The 20,263-nt window shown below is 46.8% G+C and overlaps 3 protein-coding genes across 9 annotated transcripts in view; all 3 read right to left on the bottom strand.

Annotated features, from left to right (window-relative positions):
- Positions 1-20,263, bottom strand: part of LOC109522474 (olfactory receptor 2T11-like) — a 57,622-nt gene that overhangs the window by 14,478 nt on the left and 22,881 nt on the right. The window lies entirely within an intron of this gene.
- On the bottom strand, positions 16-10,425 carry LOC109522469 (ral GTPase-activating protein subunit beta-like). 5 transcript variants are annotated; one of them, XM_019881072.1, is made up of 31 exons: positions 10,323-10,425; positions 9,370-9,535; positions 8,735-8,937; positions 8,331-8,497; positions 8,080-8,126; positions 7,943-7,992; positions 7,738-7,869; positions 7,544-7,656; positions 7,401-7,451; positions 7,250-7,294; positions 7,090-7,137; positions 6,857-7,005; positions 6,600-6,780; positions 6,425-6,524; positions 5,988-6,152; positions 5,665-5,779; positions 5,323-5,452; positions 5,141-5,257; positions 4,753-5,069; positions 4,515-4,663; positions 3,994-4,163; positions 3,694-3,803; positions 3,454-3,636; positions 2,951-3,136; positions 2,633-2,791; positions 2,347-2,455; positions 2,142-2,261; positions 1,781-1,888; positions 1,611-1,656; positions 1,369-1,508; positions 16-493 (listed from the first exon to the last, which is right to left on the bottom strand). In XM_019881072.1, the coding sequence occupies exons 2-31, from the start codon at positions 9,523-9,525 to the stop codon at positions 318-320; spliced, it is 3,942 nt and encodes a 1,313-aa protein (XP_019736631.1). In that variant the 5' UTR covers positions 9,526-9,535; positions 10,323-10,425; the 3' UTR covers positions 16-317. The 5 variants fall into 5 exon arrangements, with proteins under 5 accessions (XP_019736631.1, XP_019736628.1, XP_019736630.1 ...); XM_019881069.1 differs by having other exon boundaries at positions 7,943-8,126; XM_019881071.1 differs by having other exon boundaries at positions 3,454-3,624; positions 7,943-8,126.
- LOC109522473 (recombining binding protein suppressor of hairless-like protein) lies at positions 10,968-20,219 on the bottom strand. Of its 3 annotated transcripts, none has more exons than XM_019881081.1 (8): positions 20,120-20,219; positions 19,476-19,686; positions 19,172-19,309; positions 18,046-18,161; positions 13,472-13,612; positions 13,184-13,342; positions 12,677-12,780; positions 10,968-11,685 (listed from the first exon to the last, which is right to left on the bottom strand). In XM_019881081.1, exons 1-8 carry the CDS (start codon positions 20,189-20,191, stop codon positions 11,355-11,357), a joined length of 1,272 nt encoding a protein of 423 aa, XP_019736640.1. In that variant the 5' UTR covers positions 20,192-20,219; the 3' UTR covers positions 10,968-11,354. The 3 variants fall into 3 exon arrangements, with proteins under 3 accessions (XP_019736640.1, XP_019736641.1, XP_019736642.1); XM_019881083.1 differs by having other exon boundaries at positions 11,485-11,685; positions 12,672-12,780; XM_019881082.1 differs by lacking the exon at positions 19,172-19,309.

Below are 20,263 nucleotides of genomic sequence, written 5' to 3'. Positions count from 1 at the left end.
GAAGAGGACCAATCAGGATGTCAGGTTTTATTTTTATTTTTGAAGTAAATCATGACAGTTAATTGTAATGATGGATTATGGGTCGAAAAGATAATCAGTGATGTATAAGAAAATGATGAAAAAATGACGGTTGTGGCAGTTATGAGGATTATTTATGTGTCTCAACTGTTATTATAAATTGTGATAATCATTGATGATAATTGCTGAGATCTTCGTCCGAGTCGTCCCAGTTAGAAATGAGCAAATCGAGACAGTTGGCTCCAGTCACGTGAAGCGGTGCGGTCATGCATTGCCATGCATGGTAAACACGCTCTGGTTCAGGGTTGTTGAAATAGGGCGCTGTAGAAGTCGGCAGGTTCTGAGTGGCGGCTGCGGTAGCGACCGACCGTGTCGCCGATCAGCAACTTCCTGTTGACGTGTGCTGGTGGGGCGGAATCGCCACACGACTGTCGCCGACGGCAACTGTTCAACATCGTCTCCATCACCAAAGGGCCTGACACAAACACAGACAGGAAGAAAGGGGGAAAGTAGAGCGTTATGACAGAGTTGGGGAGTTAAGTAAGGATTCAAAACTTGGTAAAGGTTTCAAATTGGGGCTTGATGCCTGTGTTGGGGGTTCTAATTTGGGTTTCAAGATGGGGTTAAGCAAGGGTTAGGATTTTAAATTAGGGCTTCAAACTTGTTTATATGTTTTCAAGTTTAAAGTCTGTGCTGTGGTTTCAAGCCAGGGTTAGGGTGTTCAACTTGTATTGTGGGTTTTGGTTTAAAATTAAGGTTTCAAGACTGGGTCTGGTTTCAAGGTATTTAAGTAAGAGTTAGCGTGTTAAATTTGCATTTCAAACCTTGATTATGGTTTCAAATTAGATTTTGTTGGGGTTATAAATTAGAGTTGGGCTGTCAAATTAGGGTTTTAAGAAAAGGTTAGAGTTTCAAGACAGGGTTGGAGTCTTGAAGTAGGGTTTTAAGCAAGGATCAGGATGTTAAGATCGGGATTCAAACCTTGGTTGCAATTTTAAATTCAGGTTTGAAGCCAGAGCATTTAACAAGTTGGGGTTTGAAATTAGGGTGTCAAATAGCGTTTAGGGTTTCAAGTCTGTGTTGTGGTTTGAAACGGAGTTGGGGTTTCAAATGAAGATTTCAAGGCTGAGTTGGGGTCTCAAACAAGTGTTGAGATTTCAAATGAGGGTTTCCTGAATAGGTTATTTTTTCAAAAAGCTGTTAGTTTGTGGTTTCAAGCGAGGGTTAGGGTTTCAATTTAAGCTTTCAAAGTGAGTTCTTGAGTAAGAATTAGGGATTCAAGCTGAGCTTGACAATTGTGGATTTTAACGTGAAGGATAGGGATGTAAATGAGGGTTGTAAGAGACAGACCGAGAGTGCGCCTGCTGACGACGATCCCGTCCACCAGCGGCGGAAGCAAACTCCACTTGCTGCCGGAATTGCCACGTGTGATGATCCGGAAGAGGCCGCTACGGAGGCCGTGGACGAACACCATTTGGGCCTCCCACGCACTGATGGACACGTTGCAAGGACGGATGGACAGACAAGTGGCCGGTTAGTGAGTGCAATACTTGCTCGTGACCACAAAGTGTTGTCTTTACTCCACGTTTTACCAGCTGAAAGATTGGCTTTTGGTCAGCTCACAAACAGGAAAGGCCTCTAAACAAAACAAAACAAAAAACTTGGATGATGTCATAACCTAGAATCACCACAACATGACGCTGATGATAAAGCTGATGCTGATGATGATGACGCTACTGATGATGATGAAGAACATGCTTACCAATGTCCTCTAACCGTTCTACCCACACAATCATTAGCTTGGATTTGTGCCGGTCTTCAGCCAACCTTTGAAGTTCTGAATCCACCTCTTTCCAGTGCTTTGACCAAGCTGCAAACACAAAAAAGTGGGAAAAGTCATGATGATGATTACCGATAAGGTTTCAAGGCTGGGTTAAGGCATCAAGTCAAGGTTTCAAGAAAGTTTTGGGATTCAAAGTAGGGTTTCAAGCATATGTTTGGCTTTCAAGCCTGGGTTAGGGTTCCAAGTTTGGATTTCAACCCTCAGTTAGCTTTTCAAGTTGGATTTCAAGAGACAGCCCCGAAGACAAAGGACGAGTGATTGCATGATTTTGCATCCTGACCGGGCGATGATGAAGACGGAACGATGAAGGTGATGTCTGTCAGGGCGTCCTCGTACTTGAGAACAAAGCGATCGCCATCAAACGCGTGTCCGCCGCTCTGCCCCAGGGCAGGTATGAATTCTGTGAGGCAGAAGTAAGGAAAAACCTCAGAAAACCTGGCAGGTGATCGTGGCTGGCTATTGCTAACGTTAACGCTAATGCTAACCTACAACCTCGTGTCTGCGTCTAGCCGCCGCCACCGGCCGACCCAAACTGGACAGGAAATCCAGGAAGTGACAAGACACATTTGCACACGACTCCACATTTCGTAAAATCTACAGTGTTCAAAAAAATCAGGGTTAGGGTTTCAAACAGTGGTTAGTGTTCAGAAGTAGGGTTCTGAGCTTGGCTTGGGGTTTGGGTTTAATATAATAGTTTTGCGTGTTTCAAAGTAGCATTTGATGCCTGCATTACAGAGTTGGAAGTTAGGGTTTCAAATTGGCAATGGAGACCTCATTTGCTGTCTTCTGTCCTGCCCTCACGTAGAAGATGAAGGCGGAGTCCTGGGTTTTGAAAGGAAGCTGGTCTAAACGTCTCAGGTCCTCACAAAATCCTGGCATTGATGAGTCCAGTGACACCAACTGAGCTGGAACATCCCTGCTACCAAATTCCTGCACAGGGAGCACACAAGGTTAAGATTTCCAACAGGGCTTAGGGTTTTAAAGTAGGCTTTCAAGGCAGGGCTAGGGTTTCAAACAAGAGTCTCAAGAGTAAGAGGTTTTCAAGTTTGGATTTCAGCCAGGTTTAGGTTGTAATGTTGGGTTGCGTACTTTCAGGGTCTCAGGAGTCACCAGGCCCAAGTGGGACAGGAAGAGTCTCGCAGTCTGGACATGAGTGGCAGGACGAGGACAAGGTGGAGGTGCACATGTTGTTATGGCAACAGACCGGCAGAGATCCGCCTCCACCAGCTGCTGTTGCTCCAAAGTTGCTCGGAGATGATTTAAACGCTGCTTCTCCTGACAGACCACAATAGCAGAATCTTTCTACACCTCGACCACTCAGAAGTTCTGAAGACAACCAGCCTCATGCTAAATTCTGCAACTGACCCCCTAGAGCGTTCCGATGGCACATGAACCCTAGCATCTTTTGTACCTGACCTCCTGACAGGTTCAAAAAGTACATGGCCCCACAGTACTGTGCAAGTTCTGAAAGCACCTGGCCCCAAAGTATTTTCTGTACCTGACCTCGTTGCAGGTCATGAAAGCACTTGACCAGTAGAATCTTCTTCACGTGAAGCATTACTTTCCTCTCCACCAAACCCCCAAGGTCTCACCTCCTCAGTCAGGCCTTCCCACATGTCAGGAATACTCATGTCTGCTTCAACCAAAGGAACTGTGTTGACGTTTTCCAGAGGCAGCGGATTTTTGACACCAGACCCACAGTGTGATATTGCAGCATACACCTGGTCTTCACCGCCGCCACGTTCCTGAAGGCTGACCGCTTTCTGCATGGAAAACTGAAGATGAATTGGTCAAATATTCAGTGCAGGGTTATGTGCTCGGTCATCAGACACCTTTGGACTCGTTTTTTCCTCTCTGGGATGAAGGCGGTGCTGGAGAATCCAGGAGTGATGTGAAAACTGTCCTCGGATCAGCACCATGAGTGATGGGCACGATGCAGAAGCTTTGTACGTCAATTATTCCCGCAAAAATAACAGTCAGAAAAAAAAAATATATATATATATATATATATATATATATATAGAGAGAGAGAGAGAGAGAGAGAGAGAGAGAGAGAGAGAGAGAGAGAGAGAGAGAGAGAGAGAGAGAGAAAAACAAATGTCTCTGGCACCGTGTGGACCCTGACAACGTACCTTGTTCAGGTCCCTGATCTTGTTCCAGAATTCCTAGGATCACAGAAGCATCCAAAGCAAAATATCTGAACTTTTTCAGGGTTTTCTCACTCAGACCTGAGCAGCCAATCAGTGCATCTTCGTCTGAAAAGCTTCGAAAGGATGGGCATGCTCCAGACACCTGCATGATGCTGACATGTGGACAAGATGAGACATGTGAGACCAGGACGGATCCTGAAATTTTGTGATAAGAACTTTTTCAGAACGTTCACTTGGGAGGAGGAATGGACTGAACATTCTTTACCAAGTCTTCAACAACTCTTCAACAGTGACATACATAAAGGTCTTCACAGAGTTTCCACAAATCTCCATCAAATCTTTTTCAAGTGTTTCACAAGTCTTTAACAAATTTCATTGACAGTCTTTATCATCTCTTAAAAAAGTTTCCACTGGTCTTCAGCAAAAATCTTCAAGTCTTTTACAAGTCTTCAATGGAGACAAAAATTCATGTTGCAAAGCTGGTGTATGTTTGTTTTCCTCACCAATTTAGCGTGGCTTCAGCTGCCTCCTTCACTCTCAAAGAGACGGGATTGAGTTCTTTCTCCTCTCGACACCGTACTTCCTCTTCCTGTCTGGATTTGCTGCCTGACACGCCGAGCTCCACAATCTCAAAAAGCTCCAGCAAGCACTCCTGGATGTGGACAAAGAAACACGCTTGTACACAAATGCTAATTAACTTGTGGGCTAGTTAGCGCATTACACTGAGTTCTCAGTGGAGACCTGGTCCTCCAGGATGTCATGATGATTTGTAATCCAGGTGCTGAGGCAATGAAAGGCCACCACAATGATGGAATGAAGCTCTCTGGAGTGAAGCGGTGGAGGACGACCGCACTGGAACTCAATGTAGCGACAGATCGAGCTGACCACTCGCTTCTTTTCCTGCTCCACCACGGCCACATTCACCCTGGCCAGTCCTGCCAAAATCTCCATGGCCACCAGGCAAACCCCTGAGTCGTTCCTCCACTGGGCGGTCAGATGTTGAGTCAGCAGATGCACAATATCTATCCACAGGGCTGCCGCCATGGCTGATTGGTCAGCTGGTTGCCATGAAAACATGCACAGTAGGCATTCGTGATCTGAGATATGGCGGGAAACACTGGAAACTCACTGGATCTGTCGATGCGTTTGGTTCTGCCGTGTCCGGCATAGTGAGTTTTTCTCTCCTGGTGAGTTTGTCCCTCAAGCTCCTTCTGAGCGCAGTCCTGAACCAGAGTCAAGACGGCCGCTGCAGAAACATTGGTAAACGTGGGCAAAAATCATTCAACCAATAGAAATGCACGACTACCCAACCTAGGAGCATCTGCGTGTTGGTACTGTCAGTCTCTGTCTGCAGAGAACCCATCAGCAAACCAATCAGACGCAGCTTCAGGGACTGGAAGCTTCCTGTGGTGACTTCATCATCACTGGCGTCTCGGAGAGACTGAGGATGCAATCGTAGATCAGCGTAAACCAATGGTAAATTGACGTTAGCGGAAGATAAACATTTTGACTGGGCAGAGAAATGGGCAGTCATGTACAGCTGGACAGGCACATGGACGGACACATGATGTGGATATATGAACAGGAAAAGACATAATCTGCACATGTGGAGATGAAAGGACACGAAGTGACAAGACGTGAAAGGTGCTGTACCGCCAGCTGGACTGGTCCGAACTGCTGGGGAAGGGGCAAGAGTGACATCAGCACCAAGATGGATGCCCGCCGCAAGTCTGCCAGGCTCACGAAGGCCTGTAAGCTCAGCATCTCCCTGGGACACAGACACATACATGGACAGAATGTAGGAAAGTAGTAATTGGTGTCAAGGAGGTACACTGGTACCTTGTCTCACAGAAGGAGTTGAATTTGTTCCATGGCCAAGCTTATAACTCCAACCAATAGCCCAAGTTTATTGTGTCATGTTGCATTGGTGTTGCTGTATGGGGTTTATGAGGTCTAGTTTTCTGTAGTGGTGTCACCTTTCCAGCAGAACCTTCTCCAAGACGGAGATGAACGAAGGGAGCAGTAGGTTGACTCCGGCCAGGTCACAGCAAAACAACGAGGACGAGTGAAGCAGGATGGAGGACACAACGGGGCTCATGCTTTCACACACCCGCAGACCCTGCAGAAGGACTGCATAGAACCTGGACGATGGATGCAGACGACCATACACAATTGACGACATCACATGATCACAATAACCAATGATCAAGTTTTACAACTCTTTGAAAAGTCTTCAGAAAGTCTTAATCAAATCTATTTCAAGCCTTCAATGAGTCCTATACTCCTCAACAAGTCTTCTATATGGCTTCAACGGTTCTTCGTTCAGACCACACACATTTTAGGAGCTCAGTTGTTGAAATATTCAGATGAGTGAGTAGTAACTCGACCCTCCAGAAGACAAACAGTAACACACCTCGACAGGTACACGGGAAGGACGTCTTCTGAGGTTTTCTTACAACAGAAGATCCGACAAAGTGTCCCACAGGCCTCGGCTCGTCCATCTTCCCAGCGCTCTAACATCACACACACCTTTTCTGTTGCCATATGTACATAAACCTGCTGGGAGAGGTTTAGTACTTAATACAAACCAGTAGGGGCAGACTCTTTGTCAATGAGAGCAGCGTCAAACAGGCAGAAGCCAAACAAGTGAAGCAGGGAGTCCACGCTGCCCCTCATAGGGGACGGGAGACCACGGGGGTATGAGTACAACACCCATGAGAATGCAGAAAGACCACTAGAAGACTTCCACGGGTGGAAGGATGGGGAGGTCTGAGGGGAGGAGATGCAAAAATAACACATGCGAGGTGCACACATGGACATGAAAAGACGTGTCATGTTTATTCACCTGTGATGATCCTATATGAGGTTTCCCAGTGGCCTTGGAAATGTTTGATGTCTTCTGTCGAGTGTGCGGCGGAGGAGGTGATTTGCTGGGCATGCTCAGTATGTTGACGGGGGTCGGAGGAGCACTTCCAGAACGAGGACGCGAGACACCTGAGGGGACCCCAAAAAAAGTTTGCCCGAATGTTGACCGGATTGACCATTCAGGAAGCTCGCAGCTGAGACGTTGTTGCGTACCGTAGGAGGGCAGTCTGTCTCTGAAAGGACTTCGGGTGACAGCGACACCTGAAGAAGAAAAACTTGAACTTGGATCAGTGCAACCAAATGAAGACAAAAAGGCTGATTCAGTCATGAATGTATTGATTGGAAAAGATCATTTGTGAGCAACTGGGTTTACCGAGAGAAGGCAGACGGTCTCTAAAATGGATTCTGGTTGAAAGTCCTGGAGGGTCACAACAAGAAAAAGAAGAAGAGAAGAGAAGGAGAACAGACATGTGATGTGGACATGTAAGGACATGAAAAGACATGGCTAATGGTCAGATTGTGACCTGTATTTATCAGCGTTTGCTCCCCCGGTTCTCCACAGACCACAGAGACACCTGCAGGAATGCAAGTCAATCATCATGAAGTTTGGATCTGAGCCACAAAATTGCTGCTTCTTGGTCTTGGCTCTATGGTTTGTGTTGAGTACCCAGAAATGCATCCACCAATCTACTGATGGTAGACATGGCTGTGAGGAAGACGTCCTCCTGTCCTGGAGGAGCTGGGCCGTCAACCGGTGGACGCTTCAGGTCTGCAGGATTGCTGATCGGACACAGAGGAGTATTTGACTTGTGAAGGGGATTTGAGGACCACAGGACAGAGATGATGATCATGATGCAGTACCTAATCAAATGCAGAAACCTGAACCAGGTCTGGAGGGTGACCTGGTGGTCCATGTCATCAGGGATGAGAGTGGCGTCCTCATCTGGGACCTTCAAACGAGGGAAGGCAGGACCAAAACTCAGACGCAGCAACCTGCACACCCAAAGGTGTTGATGATGGTCCTCTATCCTGGTCCAGAGGATGGATGTAGCAGATGGTCGCTCACCTGGACGTTAGAGCAGTGACAACCCGTGTCCACTGGTCCAATGCGGCAGGCTGAAACCGCCATGTGGTCATCATCTGTCTCCACGACAGCCAAAAGGACCGAGGTGGGAAACAGCGGGAACAGGACACCAGACTAACCTGGAACAGGACTTCCATGGATGGTAGGGACAGTGGCTGGCATATGGCTGAATGGGGAGAGGAAGACTAATGCTCATTGGATGAATGGTGGATGGATGAATGGCTCAATGAATGAATGGGGAAATTAATTGAATGATAGGTGAATGTGTGAATGGATGGATAAGTTATGAATTAATGAATAGCTGGAATAGATGGACAAATAGATGATTACATGCATAAATGGATAAACGTCACAAGGGTCTGTCGCTTACGTGCAGAGGTGAGTGTGTCCAGTACTGATTGGTTGATACAAATCAGGAAGTGAAGCAGCATTTCCCAGGTCTCCCCACTCATGCCAGCACCCTCTTTGGCCAGCAGCTGAACTGCAGTCAGCACACGCTGGCAGACGGACGCGTACACCAGACTGGAACGGTCCGGCCTGAACGGGACCCACATGAGTCATGTTGCTCAAAGGCATCGGCTCAATCCGTAACTGACCTTGAAACTCACATTAGTTGTACAGTATACCATATCAGTGAAATGAATGCTCGCAACTTAAAGTAAAAAAATAAAAAATAGACCGATGGACAGCTCGTAACTTGAAAAACTGGCAATTTCGGGCACTTGTGAGCCGAGGTTGTGTAGTCTTGGGATTTTGTGTTCCGTGGTGACGTACCTGGGCATGAACAAGGTCCGAAGGTGTCTAAGGATCTTCTGGACATAAACGTTGGGCTCCTTGATGAGTGGCGGAGGGATGGAGTCTCGTGGGGACACCAGCACTGACATCCAGTGTGTGTAGATGTCCACGCATACGCGGACCGTGTCGCAGTCCAGCGGGAGGTTTAGGCTGAAGCACAAAACCTCCATCGTCCACTTCACCTGAGGGAAGGATCCGGGGGTCAGGGGGCAAGCAAACAACAGGCTCATCAATTGGGCTTCAACAAAGGCTAACTAACACACACACACTCACACAATCAAACACACACAGTTTCAGATGCACGTGTGGAAAAAGGGGAGAGTCAAAAGCGTGACTTCAACTTAAAACATTAATGAATGAAGTAGGAAAACATACAAATTTCTGTTTTGATAAGAGAGGATATTGTAAAAGAACGCGTCAGGTATTCATCACAGATTTTGTGTAATTATAATGAGTACAGTAAGTATTTCCAAGTTTTTTACTGGCCCTGTTACACACAGACAGGAGCTAATACATATGTACGGTACTCATATACTGTCTCCAAACAATCTCTCTCAGATGCACAAACACACGCTCGTCAATTGACGCTCTCTCGCTCGCTTGCGCCAACTCACTTGCGCTTCCGTGCGCAGGAGACTCCTGCTGGCGGGGTTTCCCAGGCAGGCACCCAGCGGCGTTACCACGGCAACGGCCACCTCTCTCGCCACGTGGTTGGGGAAGCAAGCGAGCGCACTGACGTGGCCCCGCCCACTCCGAGCTGATTGGTCCATGTGCGCCCGACTGAATACAAATAATTTGCTAAAATGACAAAAGTTCAAACGTCGAAAAAACAAATGTTTTGTTTTCCTTACTCAAAAGTTAACAGATAACGCATTAACGTCATGACGTCATCGGCTTGGTCCTTCATGATTGGTGGAGGGAGGCAGTCTCATTGGAAGACCATGGGTAGTATGGTTTCAAGTGTGGATTCGGGTTTCAAACAAAGATAATGTGCCAAAGTAGGGTTGAAGTCGAAGACAGGGTTTAAAAAAGGGGTAGGAAGTCAAGTAGAGTTTCGAGACAAGGCTACACTTTCAAATTGGGGTCCCAAACAAGACCCAGACTTTCTCGTCGGGTTTTGAGTTAAAAATTTGGGTTACATTCATGTATCGGGGTTTCCAATTAGGGTTTCAAGATATTCTTAGAATGTCATGTCCAGGTTAGGGTTCCAGACGTTTTAGAGTTTTAGGATATTAAGATTAAAATTGGAGAAAATTAGGGTTCTGAGCCATCATTAGTGTTTCAAATCAAAGTTAAGATTTCAAGCTATTATTAGGGTGTCAAGTCAACGTCGGTGTTTTAAATATGGGTTTCATGTTCGGTTTCAAGAAAGGGAAGAGTTTCAAATCATCGTTCCAATCCGTCATTGTTAAGGTTTCAAGGTTATGACGTTAGCATTTGCTGCCGGTCATTTCCCAATGCGGAAAAATGCACTTTCATTACAACTTACATTTTGAGAAATTCAACATACTCACTCAGTTAATTTGCGTCTTTGAATCAAAAGTCAAAAGCGGGACCTTGAACTCACCTGCTGCTTGCGGTGCCTTCAGGGTCCGCGTGGAAAGGCCGCGCCCCCTCTGGCAGTCACGTGACGAGCCGCTGTTGACTGTCAACGCGCCGCTGGCGCCTTCGGAGCAAGACACCATGACGTTACGGGACCGTGAAGGTTAAGTTCTTAAAGGAAAGGGTAGGGGTAAGGTTTGGAGTGGTTTCGTGGTGTTTGAAGCTGTTGGGTTCGGGTTTGAGTGATTTTCCTCTTTTATTCCTGTGTGTTTTGCCCCAGGAGTGTTCTTCTTCCCTCTCAAAATAAAGACAACCGGTCCTTGCTGGTCACACACGCTGTCCACGGAAAAAGACAAGAAGGGAAAAAGCAATCACGTCTGTCAAGCTTGCAGAACGCATGTCGTCATCCGTTTTAACACTAGGGGGCAATGTTGCCTTAAATCCCACCGAGTTCGGTGTCACAGGACGGTTTTCAATTCGGCTTTCACGTTCGGACTACATATTGGGGTTTTAAATGAGCTAGATGGCAAAGCAGGATTGAGGTTTCAGATCAGGGTTTTGAGACAGCCACAGGTTTGAAACGAGGATTTGCAAAATATCTGGTGATTTCATCGTGACGATGGGGGCGGGGCTCACATGCGAGTGAACACACGCAACCAGACACAGCACGCTGATGAGATTTCTTGGCATTTGCTGTTTTTATTTGTGTTGGGTCACTCATGTAAAGACACGCCATACTACCCGAGGAGGGTGTGTAAGAATGGATAGGGTTCTATGCCAGTATTAGATTTCCAGACAAAGCCACTCTTCGACTACAAACAAGACTGAGACTTTCAGATGGCGTTCTGCTCAGTTTTCAAGATGAGATGGGGTTACGGTTTCAAGTTAGGATCACAAATTAGAGGTTCAAGCTGGGGATGGGGTTTCAGATAAAAGTGAGAATAAAAAAAAAAACGAGGGCTTCAAACTTGGTACGGAGTTTCACACCATAGTAGCGGTTTCATGCTAGTTTTAGGCTTTTAAAACAGGGTTCAAGTTAGCTTTCCAAAGGAGGCTTTCACGGCTGCAAGAAGAGATGGAAGTTGGTCCTGGTGAATTCGTGGTGTATGCTGTCCAGCAGGGCGTCATCGTGGCGTGTGGCCGCGGGTGTCCCGCGGGCGTCGTGGACGAAAACGCCCCCTGCCGGTGTTGTCGGACGTCGCGGCCGCTCAAGCTCCGGCGTGTATGTGAAACTGAAGGCCGTGCGGTAGACCACGCCGTCGCACGGGCGTCGGAGGGAGATTGGCACCGTCACCGCACCGCTGCCACTGTGACAACTGCCGTTGCCACGACACCCGCACCACAACGCGCACACATCGGGAACCACGCAAACCAGGCACTTGGTGGACCTATGAAGAACAAGAGGGTTTCAAATAATTGTATCAAGCCAGGGATGAGATTCCACCAAAAGCTACGGTACAGATTTTCAAGTAGGGTTTCAAGTTATGGTTAGCCTTCAGAGTTGGTTTCTAAGTCTCGGTGAAGGCTTCTTAGTCGGGTCTCAAGTCAGAGGTTAGATCTAACATGAGGGTTTTAAGAATGTGGTCGGGTGCAAAAAAGGTTTAAAATCAGAGTTGAAAGCCAGAGTTGTGGTTTCATATTTTGGTTTGACTTAGAGATTCAAATTGGGGTTTCAAGCCAGGGTTAAGATTTCAAGAAATGTTTTCGGTCTCAAATGAGGGTTTGAGTCTGGGGTAAGCGGTTCAAATAAGGGTTAGGGTTTGAAATGAGGCTTTTTGAACCAGAATGAAGGTTCCAAAAAAGGTTTTCAAGTTGAGCTTTCAAAATAGGGCTGTGTGTGTGTGTGTGGGGGGAGGGGGGGTATGTGGATGAGAGTGTGGGGGTTTTGACTCCACCGGTGAGGGCGTTCCCGCCTCAGTTGCTCTTGGGTTCCTAATTGACTGCGGCTGGGCAACAAGGTCTGCATTGTGTATAGACGGACGCCAACCGTCCATCCGTCCGTCGGCCCCCTGCTCCGGGGGGGGAAGCAAGAGAGTCTTTGGATTGTTCCACCAACATCTTCGTGGCGCCCGTTCGGCTCACGTCCTGCGACCCGTCAATGGTGCCAAACACCGGTGGTTGCAACCACGACATTCCGGGCGCCCGTGCAACAAGGTGAGGTTGCAAGTCAAGGTTGTCAGGATTGCACTTTCAAAGTGCATCCTTCAACCCGCATTTTATAAGAGATTTGTCAACATAGGGTTTTAAACTAGGGTGACAGTTTCAAATGAGGGTTTCTAGCCCGTGTTCATCCTTCAAATTGTGTGTGGGTGTGAATGCTGAAAGCTCATGTGTTAAGTGGGGTGGAAGTGGGGGGAGGGGGTTTCCCAGCTACCGTACTTGAAGACTGTGTCGACCTCACTGCGGCCAAAGCAGACTTTGAGGTGAGGCCCCAAGTTCTCGCCGTGCACTTCCAACGTGGCTGCGTGACCGCCGCCACTGACCTTTGACACAGTGGGTCAGGGGAAAGTTGTGTGAATGAATGAATGAATGAATGCAGGTGGACTACTTGCAGTTTAGCGTGCGAATGACAAAGAAAGGATTGAAGGTTGAATGAGTGAATGAATGATGTGGCATATTGATGAATCAATGAACGAGTGCATAGCTTGCATTGATATGTCCCAAGTAAATGAATGAATTAAATGTTGGCATTTTTAAAGGAATGAGTGGATGGGTTGGACTGATGTGAGGAAATGAATGGATGTGAAGGACTGACTGTTGAACGAGTGAATAACTGAATGTGAGGTGTTGACATCTTGTGAATAAATGTGGAGTACTGACACATTTGAAGAGATTAATAAAAGGTTATGAATTTTGAAAGACTGTATGAGTGAATGCCTGACTGACTTCCAGGCCTGTGACGTCGGGAAAAGGCGTGACAGGAGTGCGGACGTAGGCGGCGTCTGCCTGACAGAAACCGAATTCTACCACCTCCACGCCGATAACGGTCCAGCAGGAGCCGTCGTTCAACAGCACTCGGCCGGCCTCCCTCGTGCTGGGCGTGGCCTGGGAGGAAGTCGAGGGGGGCATGACTGCTTAGTCAAGTCAAATTTATTTTTATGTCTATAAACTCAAAGTAGCACTGTAAACGTTGCTGACAAATGAGATGAAAAGAAAGGCGGGTCCGGCGGCTACCTGGTGCAGCACCACGGCGTCATTAGCGACAGCCAGGAAGGCTTGCGGCGTGTCTCGCATCTCCAGGGCGCATTTGTGCAGCTGCGACACGGGCTCGTCCACCGACAGGACGGCGTGTTGCTTGTTCACCTTGCGGATCACCTTGAAAAAAAAGGGCACTCGCCCTCTCACTGTGCGACCTTGGCATACACCAACGACTAATGAGACACTCCTGCATCACATAAAATACATAATTTTTTGGGAGGGGCTGGAACGGATTAATTCCAATTCCATTCATTCCAATGGGGAAAAATGATTTGCGATATGACTGTTTTGAGATACGCAACTAGTTACAGAGCCAATTCAACTCGCGCATGTGGAGGCACAGCTGTAGCACTTAAGGAGGGGAAATGCTGCCCTCACTCTTTCTGCTCCTCAAAAAAATGCAGCTAATGGGTATCTCAGTGTTGTCGTAGCAACTTGACGCCGGCGGGTTTGGCGTGCGTGCGCATATGCGTGTGTTTTGGTTTCCGAGGCCTGGCCGCTTCCCTGCTGACTCGCCAGCGTGATGGACGTGTGCTTCCGGGCACAAAAGCAACGTAGCAAAGTCCAAAATAGCTGGTGGACAAAATTTTTTTAAAAATCAGAGTCGTAAGAAAAAGGCCTCCTGAATGGCCTTGGCCGCGGATCACATCCTATGCAAGATTACTATAGTTCACAAAAACTAGCGAAACAACAAACTACAATTTAAAAAAACGTTTTTATTACCAAAATCAAATAAAAACACTACCAAAAAATACAAAAACTAAACCAAAATGAAAAAAATAAAAAGTCAAACTAAGTAATAACTAATTTAAAATCCTATGCAAGATTACTATAGTTCACAAAAACTAGTGAAACAACAAACTACAATTTAAAAAGACGTTTTTATTACCTAACTCAAATAAAAAAAAACTACCAAAAAATACAAAAACTAAACCAAAATGAAAAAAATTTCAAGTTAAACTAAGTAATAACTGACTTTATTGAAAAATCTCAAAATATCGTACGCCATCACACAGGCACAGGCACGCGTGCACCCGAGTGGGCGCTTCATGCCGGCACCATTACTGCAAAGTCATGGTGACATAACAGGAAGGCGACAGCTTTCATGCCACGTCGATCATGTGTCAGCATAATGTGACGTCCAAGCAGAAAATCACAGCGTGATGTCATAACATGACATCATAATTTCCACATCATAGCATCGCACAGCAAACCAACTTGTGAACTCGGAATTACTATGACAAATGTAATCTTGGACGTGGCATCACCAAGAGGATAGCATTCTCTTTACGGTGTGTGTGTGTGTGTGTGTGTGTGTGTGTGTCCCACCCACACACACGCACACGCACACACACACGCACACACACACACACACACACACACACACACACACACACACACACACGGAAGCTGGGTGGTCGTTGACCACTTTACGTCGTCCTTCAGCTCCTTCCCTTGCACTCTTATTTTCTCATCTTCATTTCCACCTTTCCTCACTCCCTACGTTGCTAATATCTCCGAAGTCGGCCACATTACTGACTTCGCTAAAACGACTTCAGTGAAAGGTGCAAAAATTGCTCACTGGACTAATGTTGCTAACATTATAATTGTCGTGAACCCAGCTGCAAGTGTTAACTTTGTTGCTGTCGCTGACGTGGACTAAAATGTCCGACCTTGTGAGAGTCGATAAATTCATGAGGACATCACAACGATCGCTAACATATTTGATGCTGCTCACATCGTGTGGATTGCTGACCTAAATGACTAGCTTGGTAGTCAATTCAAACCTACTTTTCGGGGTGAATTAGAATATGTTCGTCTGATGTGGAAAAAAAAAATACATTTGTGACACTGTTTTAGTAATGTTCATCACACTAGCAACGTTGCTAATGTGGTGAACCATGCTACTGTGGCTAACGTTGTTCATGTGGCTAACACACCGAGCGTGATGGTGAAGGCAGTCCACTGTCGGGCGCTGGCAACAAAGGCCCCGCCCTCCACGGCCAGGTAGCGAGTGTTGACTGTCTGAGAGCGGAGGCGATTAAACAACGCAACACGGGAACATGCTGAGATACACACTGAAACACACACGTGTAACACATGCACACAGGACACGTGTGCAAACAGACATAAAGTCATTACACGCACACACAAATGCACAAACACACACAAAAAAATCATTTGAGACGCGTGCGCACAGGAAGTGGTTGATGGAAGTAAAATGCGGTGTGTACTAACAGTCTGCATTCTTCATGGTTTGTCTCTTTTGTGACGGTTTGGAGATCACTTTGATCAGGCGGCTGTGGAAGGAGCCCACTTCCTGTTTGATGGAGCCCACTTCCTGTCTAACGGAGCCCACTTCCAGGAAAAGCCTCAGTAGGAGACGGAAGTGTTTCCTTTTATCCTGGTCCGAGATGAACAAAGACTTGGAACACGCCAACATCCCAGTCTGGAAAAGTCACGTGAAACAAACAGCAACACTGTCAATTAGCATAACAGTTCTAACTATGCTAACAATGCTCTTGTCACCATTCGCTAACATCGATGAAACACGTAACATAGTTGACATTGCTGGTAATTGGACGTATATGCGACGTAGCTTGAAGTGGCTAACGTTGCTAACGGTGTATGCCGTTATTAGCGCGTGACGTGAACACTGTCAGGGCAGCGAGAACCCAAAAGAGGAGGCAAGCAGCGGCCATCAGGGCAAGTGTGTGGGGAGTAAGTGTGACACAATTAATAGATGGACTGACATGGACAGAATGGTCAAGATGAGCACATGATCAGAGATGAGTGACACATGAATGGAGGTGAACATGAGTGGATGTAAAGAACATACGACTTGACATAATTCACACACGAATGAACATAAAGCGTTTGACCATGTTGGGGAGCGTTTCAAAGTTGAGCTTGTGGGCATCGCTGTGGGTCAGCGCGGCAGTGTCCACGCACATGTAGCCACGTACGCCGCCGCCAGCGCACGCGCCCGCTGGACACAACACAGGAAGTCAGACAGGAAGTGAGACGCGGCGAGGACAGGGTGGCCGTCCCCTCGGAGAAACAAAGGCATTCACCTTGGAGGAGGTCCTGTATCAGTCTCCAAATATTGCCGCCGATGTAAACACACGGAGGAGGACAGAAGAACCTGAAGACGCAACAACGGTGGGATGAAAACGCACACGAATGGACGCAAAATGACACGATGAAGGACATAATGAACATATGAACGGCATGACGAACACATGATGACCGTGTTCTGGTTGTTGTCGTGGTGATGGCAAATGTGGAGGCCCCGAGCGCGGGGAGACAAGACAGGAGGATTCAAAAAAGGATTAATTTTCAGAAATACAAAGTACACAAAGACAAATGAGGCACACAAAACCAAGAAAAGTCTCACAAATCTACATTCAAGACACAAACGAAAGACTCACAACACGAAACAAAAGATTGACAACCAGAAAGAAAGCGATGCACATGAAGACCGCTAGAATGGACAAGATGAACACACGAACCTCTTCTCGTTGCCGTAAGACTTCTGAGCGACTTTGGCGTGCAATATGACGACGCTCTGGTGGTCGAGCGCTCCACCTCGAGGCGCAAATGACTGGCAGGCTGGCTCCGCTCGTCTGATTGGATGAAGAGGGTCGTCAGTGACATTTTTCATGAATGTACTTTACAAATCACTCCAATTTGGACAAAAAGTATTGATTTTATTTTTGTCCATATGTGAGGTCAGAATCTACTCGTGTGAGGTTCTGCTCCACACCCAAACTCATCCAAGTGCGTCTTTATGACACATTCTTTCTTTCTTGGTGCACCAGGAACCCAAACAAGAACGTTTTGTCAACCTGAGTGGACGGGTTGTTTTCAGTCGGCGTCCACTTTGTAATCCTGAGAACATTCCCGCGCTCACGCACACAAGCGGGCTCCTGCTTGACCTTTGCATTCTTAACAGGGGCAAACCCTGCTGGTTTTTTTAAAAATCAGAGTCGTAAGAAAAAGGCCTCCTGAATGGCCTTGGCCGCGGATCACATCCTATGCAAGATTACTATAGTTCACAAAAACTAGTGAAACAACAAACTACAATTTAAAAAGACGTTTTTATTACCTAACTCAAATAAAAAAAAACTACCAAAAAATACAAAAACTAAACCAAAATGAAAAAAATAAAAAGTCAAACTAAGTAATAACTAATTTAAATGAAAAATCTCAAAATATCGTACGCCATCACACAGGCACAGGCACGCGTGCACCCGAGTGGGCGCTTCATGCCGGCACCATTACTGCAAAGTCATGGTGACATAACAGGAAGGCGACAGCTTTCATGCCACGTCGATCATGTGTCAGCATAATGTAACGTCCAAGCAGAAAATCACAGCGTGATGACATAACATGACATCATAATTTCCACATCATAGCATCGCACAGCAAACCAACTTGTGAACTCGGAACTACCATGACAAATGTAATCTTGGACGTGGCATCACCAAGAGGATAGCATTCTCTTTACGGTGTGTGTGTGTGTGTGTGTGTGTGTGTGGGTGTGTTACCATAGGGGGCAGAGTGAGTCCAGACTCGGTGCACACAAGTTGGACCACTGAACCGTAACAGATGAATCCTTCACTCAGCACAAAGTCACCTTGACGCTCAGCGTGTTGCTCCTCCACTACACACACACGCACACACGCACACACGCACACACACACACACACACACACACACACACACACACACACACACACACACACACACAGGTACACAAACCCCAAAAGACTCAGACACACACATTCAGAGGTAAAGAAACACTTGCGGGGACATGCACACACAAACACTCATGAAGCACACACAAGAATGCACAGACATTTGTGTGTACACACAGAAACACATTACTTTGTAGGGTGAACGCGCATAGCCATCTGGCACATGTATGTTTGCGTGTAAGCGGAGCATGCTGGCCAAGGAAGTGACGGACAGACGGAGGTCCTGAGTGAGGAGTGGTGGACCTTGCGGCGCTGCCGGGTGGTCCGAGGTGGGAGTTAAACAAACACACACACACACACACACACACACACACACACACACACACACACACACACACACACACACACACACACACACACAAACCAGAAACATGGAAGCTGGGTGGTCGTTGACCACTTTACGTCGTCCTTCAGCTCCTTTCCCTTGCACTCTTATTTTCTCATCTTCATTTCCACCTTTCCTCACTCCCTACGTTGCTAATATCTCCGAAGTCGGCCACATTACTGACTTCGCTAAAACGACTTCAGTGAAAGGTGCAAAAATTGCTAACTGGACGAATGTTGCTAACATTATAATTGTCGTTAACCCAGGTGCAAGTGTTAACTTTGTTGCTGTCGCTGACGTGGACTAAAATGTCCGACCTTGTAAGAGTCGATAAATTCATGAGGACATCACAATGATCGCTAACATATTTGATGCTGCTAACATCGTGGGGATTGCTGACCTAAATTACTAGCTTGGTAGTCAATTCAAACCTAGTTTTCGGGGTGAATTAGAATATGTTCATCTGATGTGGAAAAAAAAATAAATAAATACATTTGTGACACTGTTTTAGGAATGTTCATCACACTAGCAACGTTGCTAATGTGGTGAACCATGCTACTGTGGCTAACGTTGTTCATGTGGCTAACACACCGAGCGTGATGGTGAAGGCAGTCCACTGTCGGGCGCTGGCAACAAAGGCCCCGCCCTCCACGGCCAGGTAGCGAGTGTTGACTGTCTGAGAGCGGAGGCGATTAAACAACGCAACACGGGAACATGCTGAGATACACACTGAAACACACACGTGTAACACATGCACACAGGACACGTATGCAAACAGACATGAAGTCATCACATGCACACACACACAAATGCACAAACACACACAAAAAAAAAGCATTTGAGACGCGTGCACACAGGAAGTGGTTGATGGAAGTAAAATGCGGTGTGTACTAACAGTCTGCATTCTTCATGGTTTGTCTCTTTTGTGACGGTTTGGAGATCACTTTGATCAGGCGGCTGTGGAAGGAGCCCACTTCCTGTTTGATGGAGCCCACTTCCTGTCTAACGGAGCCCACTTCCAGGAAAAGCCTCAGTAGGAGACGGAAGTGTTTCCTTTTATCCTGGTCCGAGATGAACAAAGACTTGGAACACGCCAACATCCCAGTCTGGAAAAGTCACGTGAAACAAACAGCAACACTGTCAATTAGCATAACAGTTCTAACTATGCTAACAATGCTCTTGTCACCATTCGCTAACATCGATGAAACACGTAACATAGTTGACATTGCTGGTAATTGGACGTATATGCGACGTAACTTGAAGTGGCTAACGTTGCTAACGGTGTATGCCGTTATTAGCGCGTGACGTGAACACTGTCAGGGCAGCGAGAACCCAAAAGAGGAGGCAAGCAGCGGCCATCAGGGCAAGTGTGTGGGGAGTAAGTGTGACACAATTAATAGATGGACTGACATGGACAGAATGGTCAAGATGAGCACATGATCAGAGATGAGTGACACATGAATGGAGGTGAACATGAGTGGATGTAAAGAACATACGACTTGACATAATTCACACACGAATGAACATAAAGCGTTTGACCATGTTGGGGAGCGTTTCAAAGTTGAGCTTGTGGGCATCGCTGTGGGTCAGCGCGGCAGTGTCCACGCACATGTAGCCACGTACGCCGCCGCCAGCGCACGCGCCCGCTGGACACAACACAAGAAGTCAGCCAGGAACAGAGAC

Source organism: Hippocampus comes, unplaced genomic scaffold (assembly GCF_001891065.2).
Source record: "Hippocampus comes isolate QL1 unplaced genomic scaffold, H_comes_QL1_v1.1 scaffold68, whole genome shotgun sequence".
NCBI lineage: Eukaryota > Metazoa > Chordata > Actinopteri > Syngnathiformes > Syngnathidae > Hippocampus > Hippocampus comes.
Note: the sequence above shows the minus strand (reverse complement) of the source record. Positions and strands in the feature narration are given on the sequence as shown.

What these genes read in the sequence shown, in the direction of transcription:
- LOC109522469 (XM_019881069.1), bottom strand. Translation starts at nt 9,525, where the DNA reads ATGGACCAATCAGCTCGGAGTGGGCGGGGCCACGTCAGTGCGCTCGCT. An exon ending in GGACACACTCACCTCTGCAC is followed by an intron (nt 8,127 to 8,330) that starts GTAAGCGACAGA and finishes CTCCCCATTCAG; the next exon opens with CCATATGCCAGCCACTGTCC. An exon ending in TCGGACCAGTCCAGCTGGCG is followed by an intron (nt 5,453 to 5,664) that starts GTACAGCACCTT and finishes TTGCATCCTCAG; the next exon opens with TCTCTCCGAGACGCCAGTGA.
- LOC109522473 (XM_019881081.1), bottom strand. Translation starts at nt 20,191, where the DNA reads ATGTGCGTGGACACTGCCGCGCTGACCCACAGCGATGCCCACAAGCTC. An exon ending in AACCATGAAGAATGCAGACT is followed by an intron (nt 19,310 to 19,475) that starts GTTAGTACACAC and finishes TGTGTGTTTCAG; the next exon opens with TGTGTATCTCAGCATGTTCC. An exon ending in GACTCACTCTGCCCCCTATG is followed by an intron (nt 13,613 to 18,045) that starts GTAACACACCCA and finishes TTTTTTTTCAAG; the next exon opens with GTGATCCGCAAGGTGAACAA.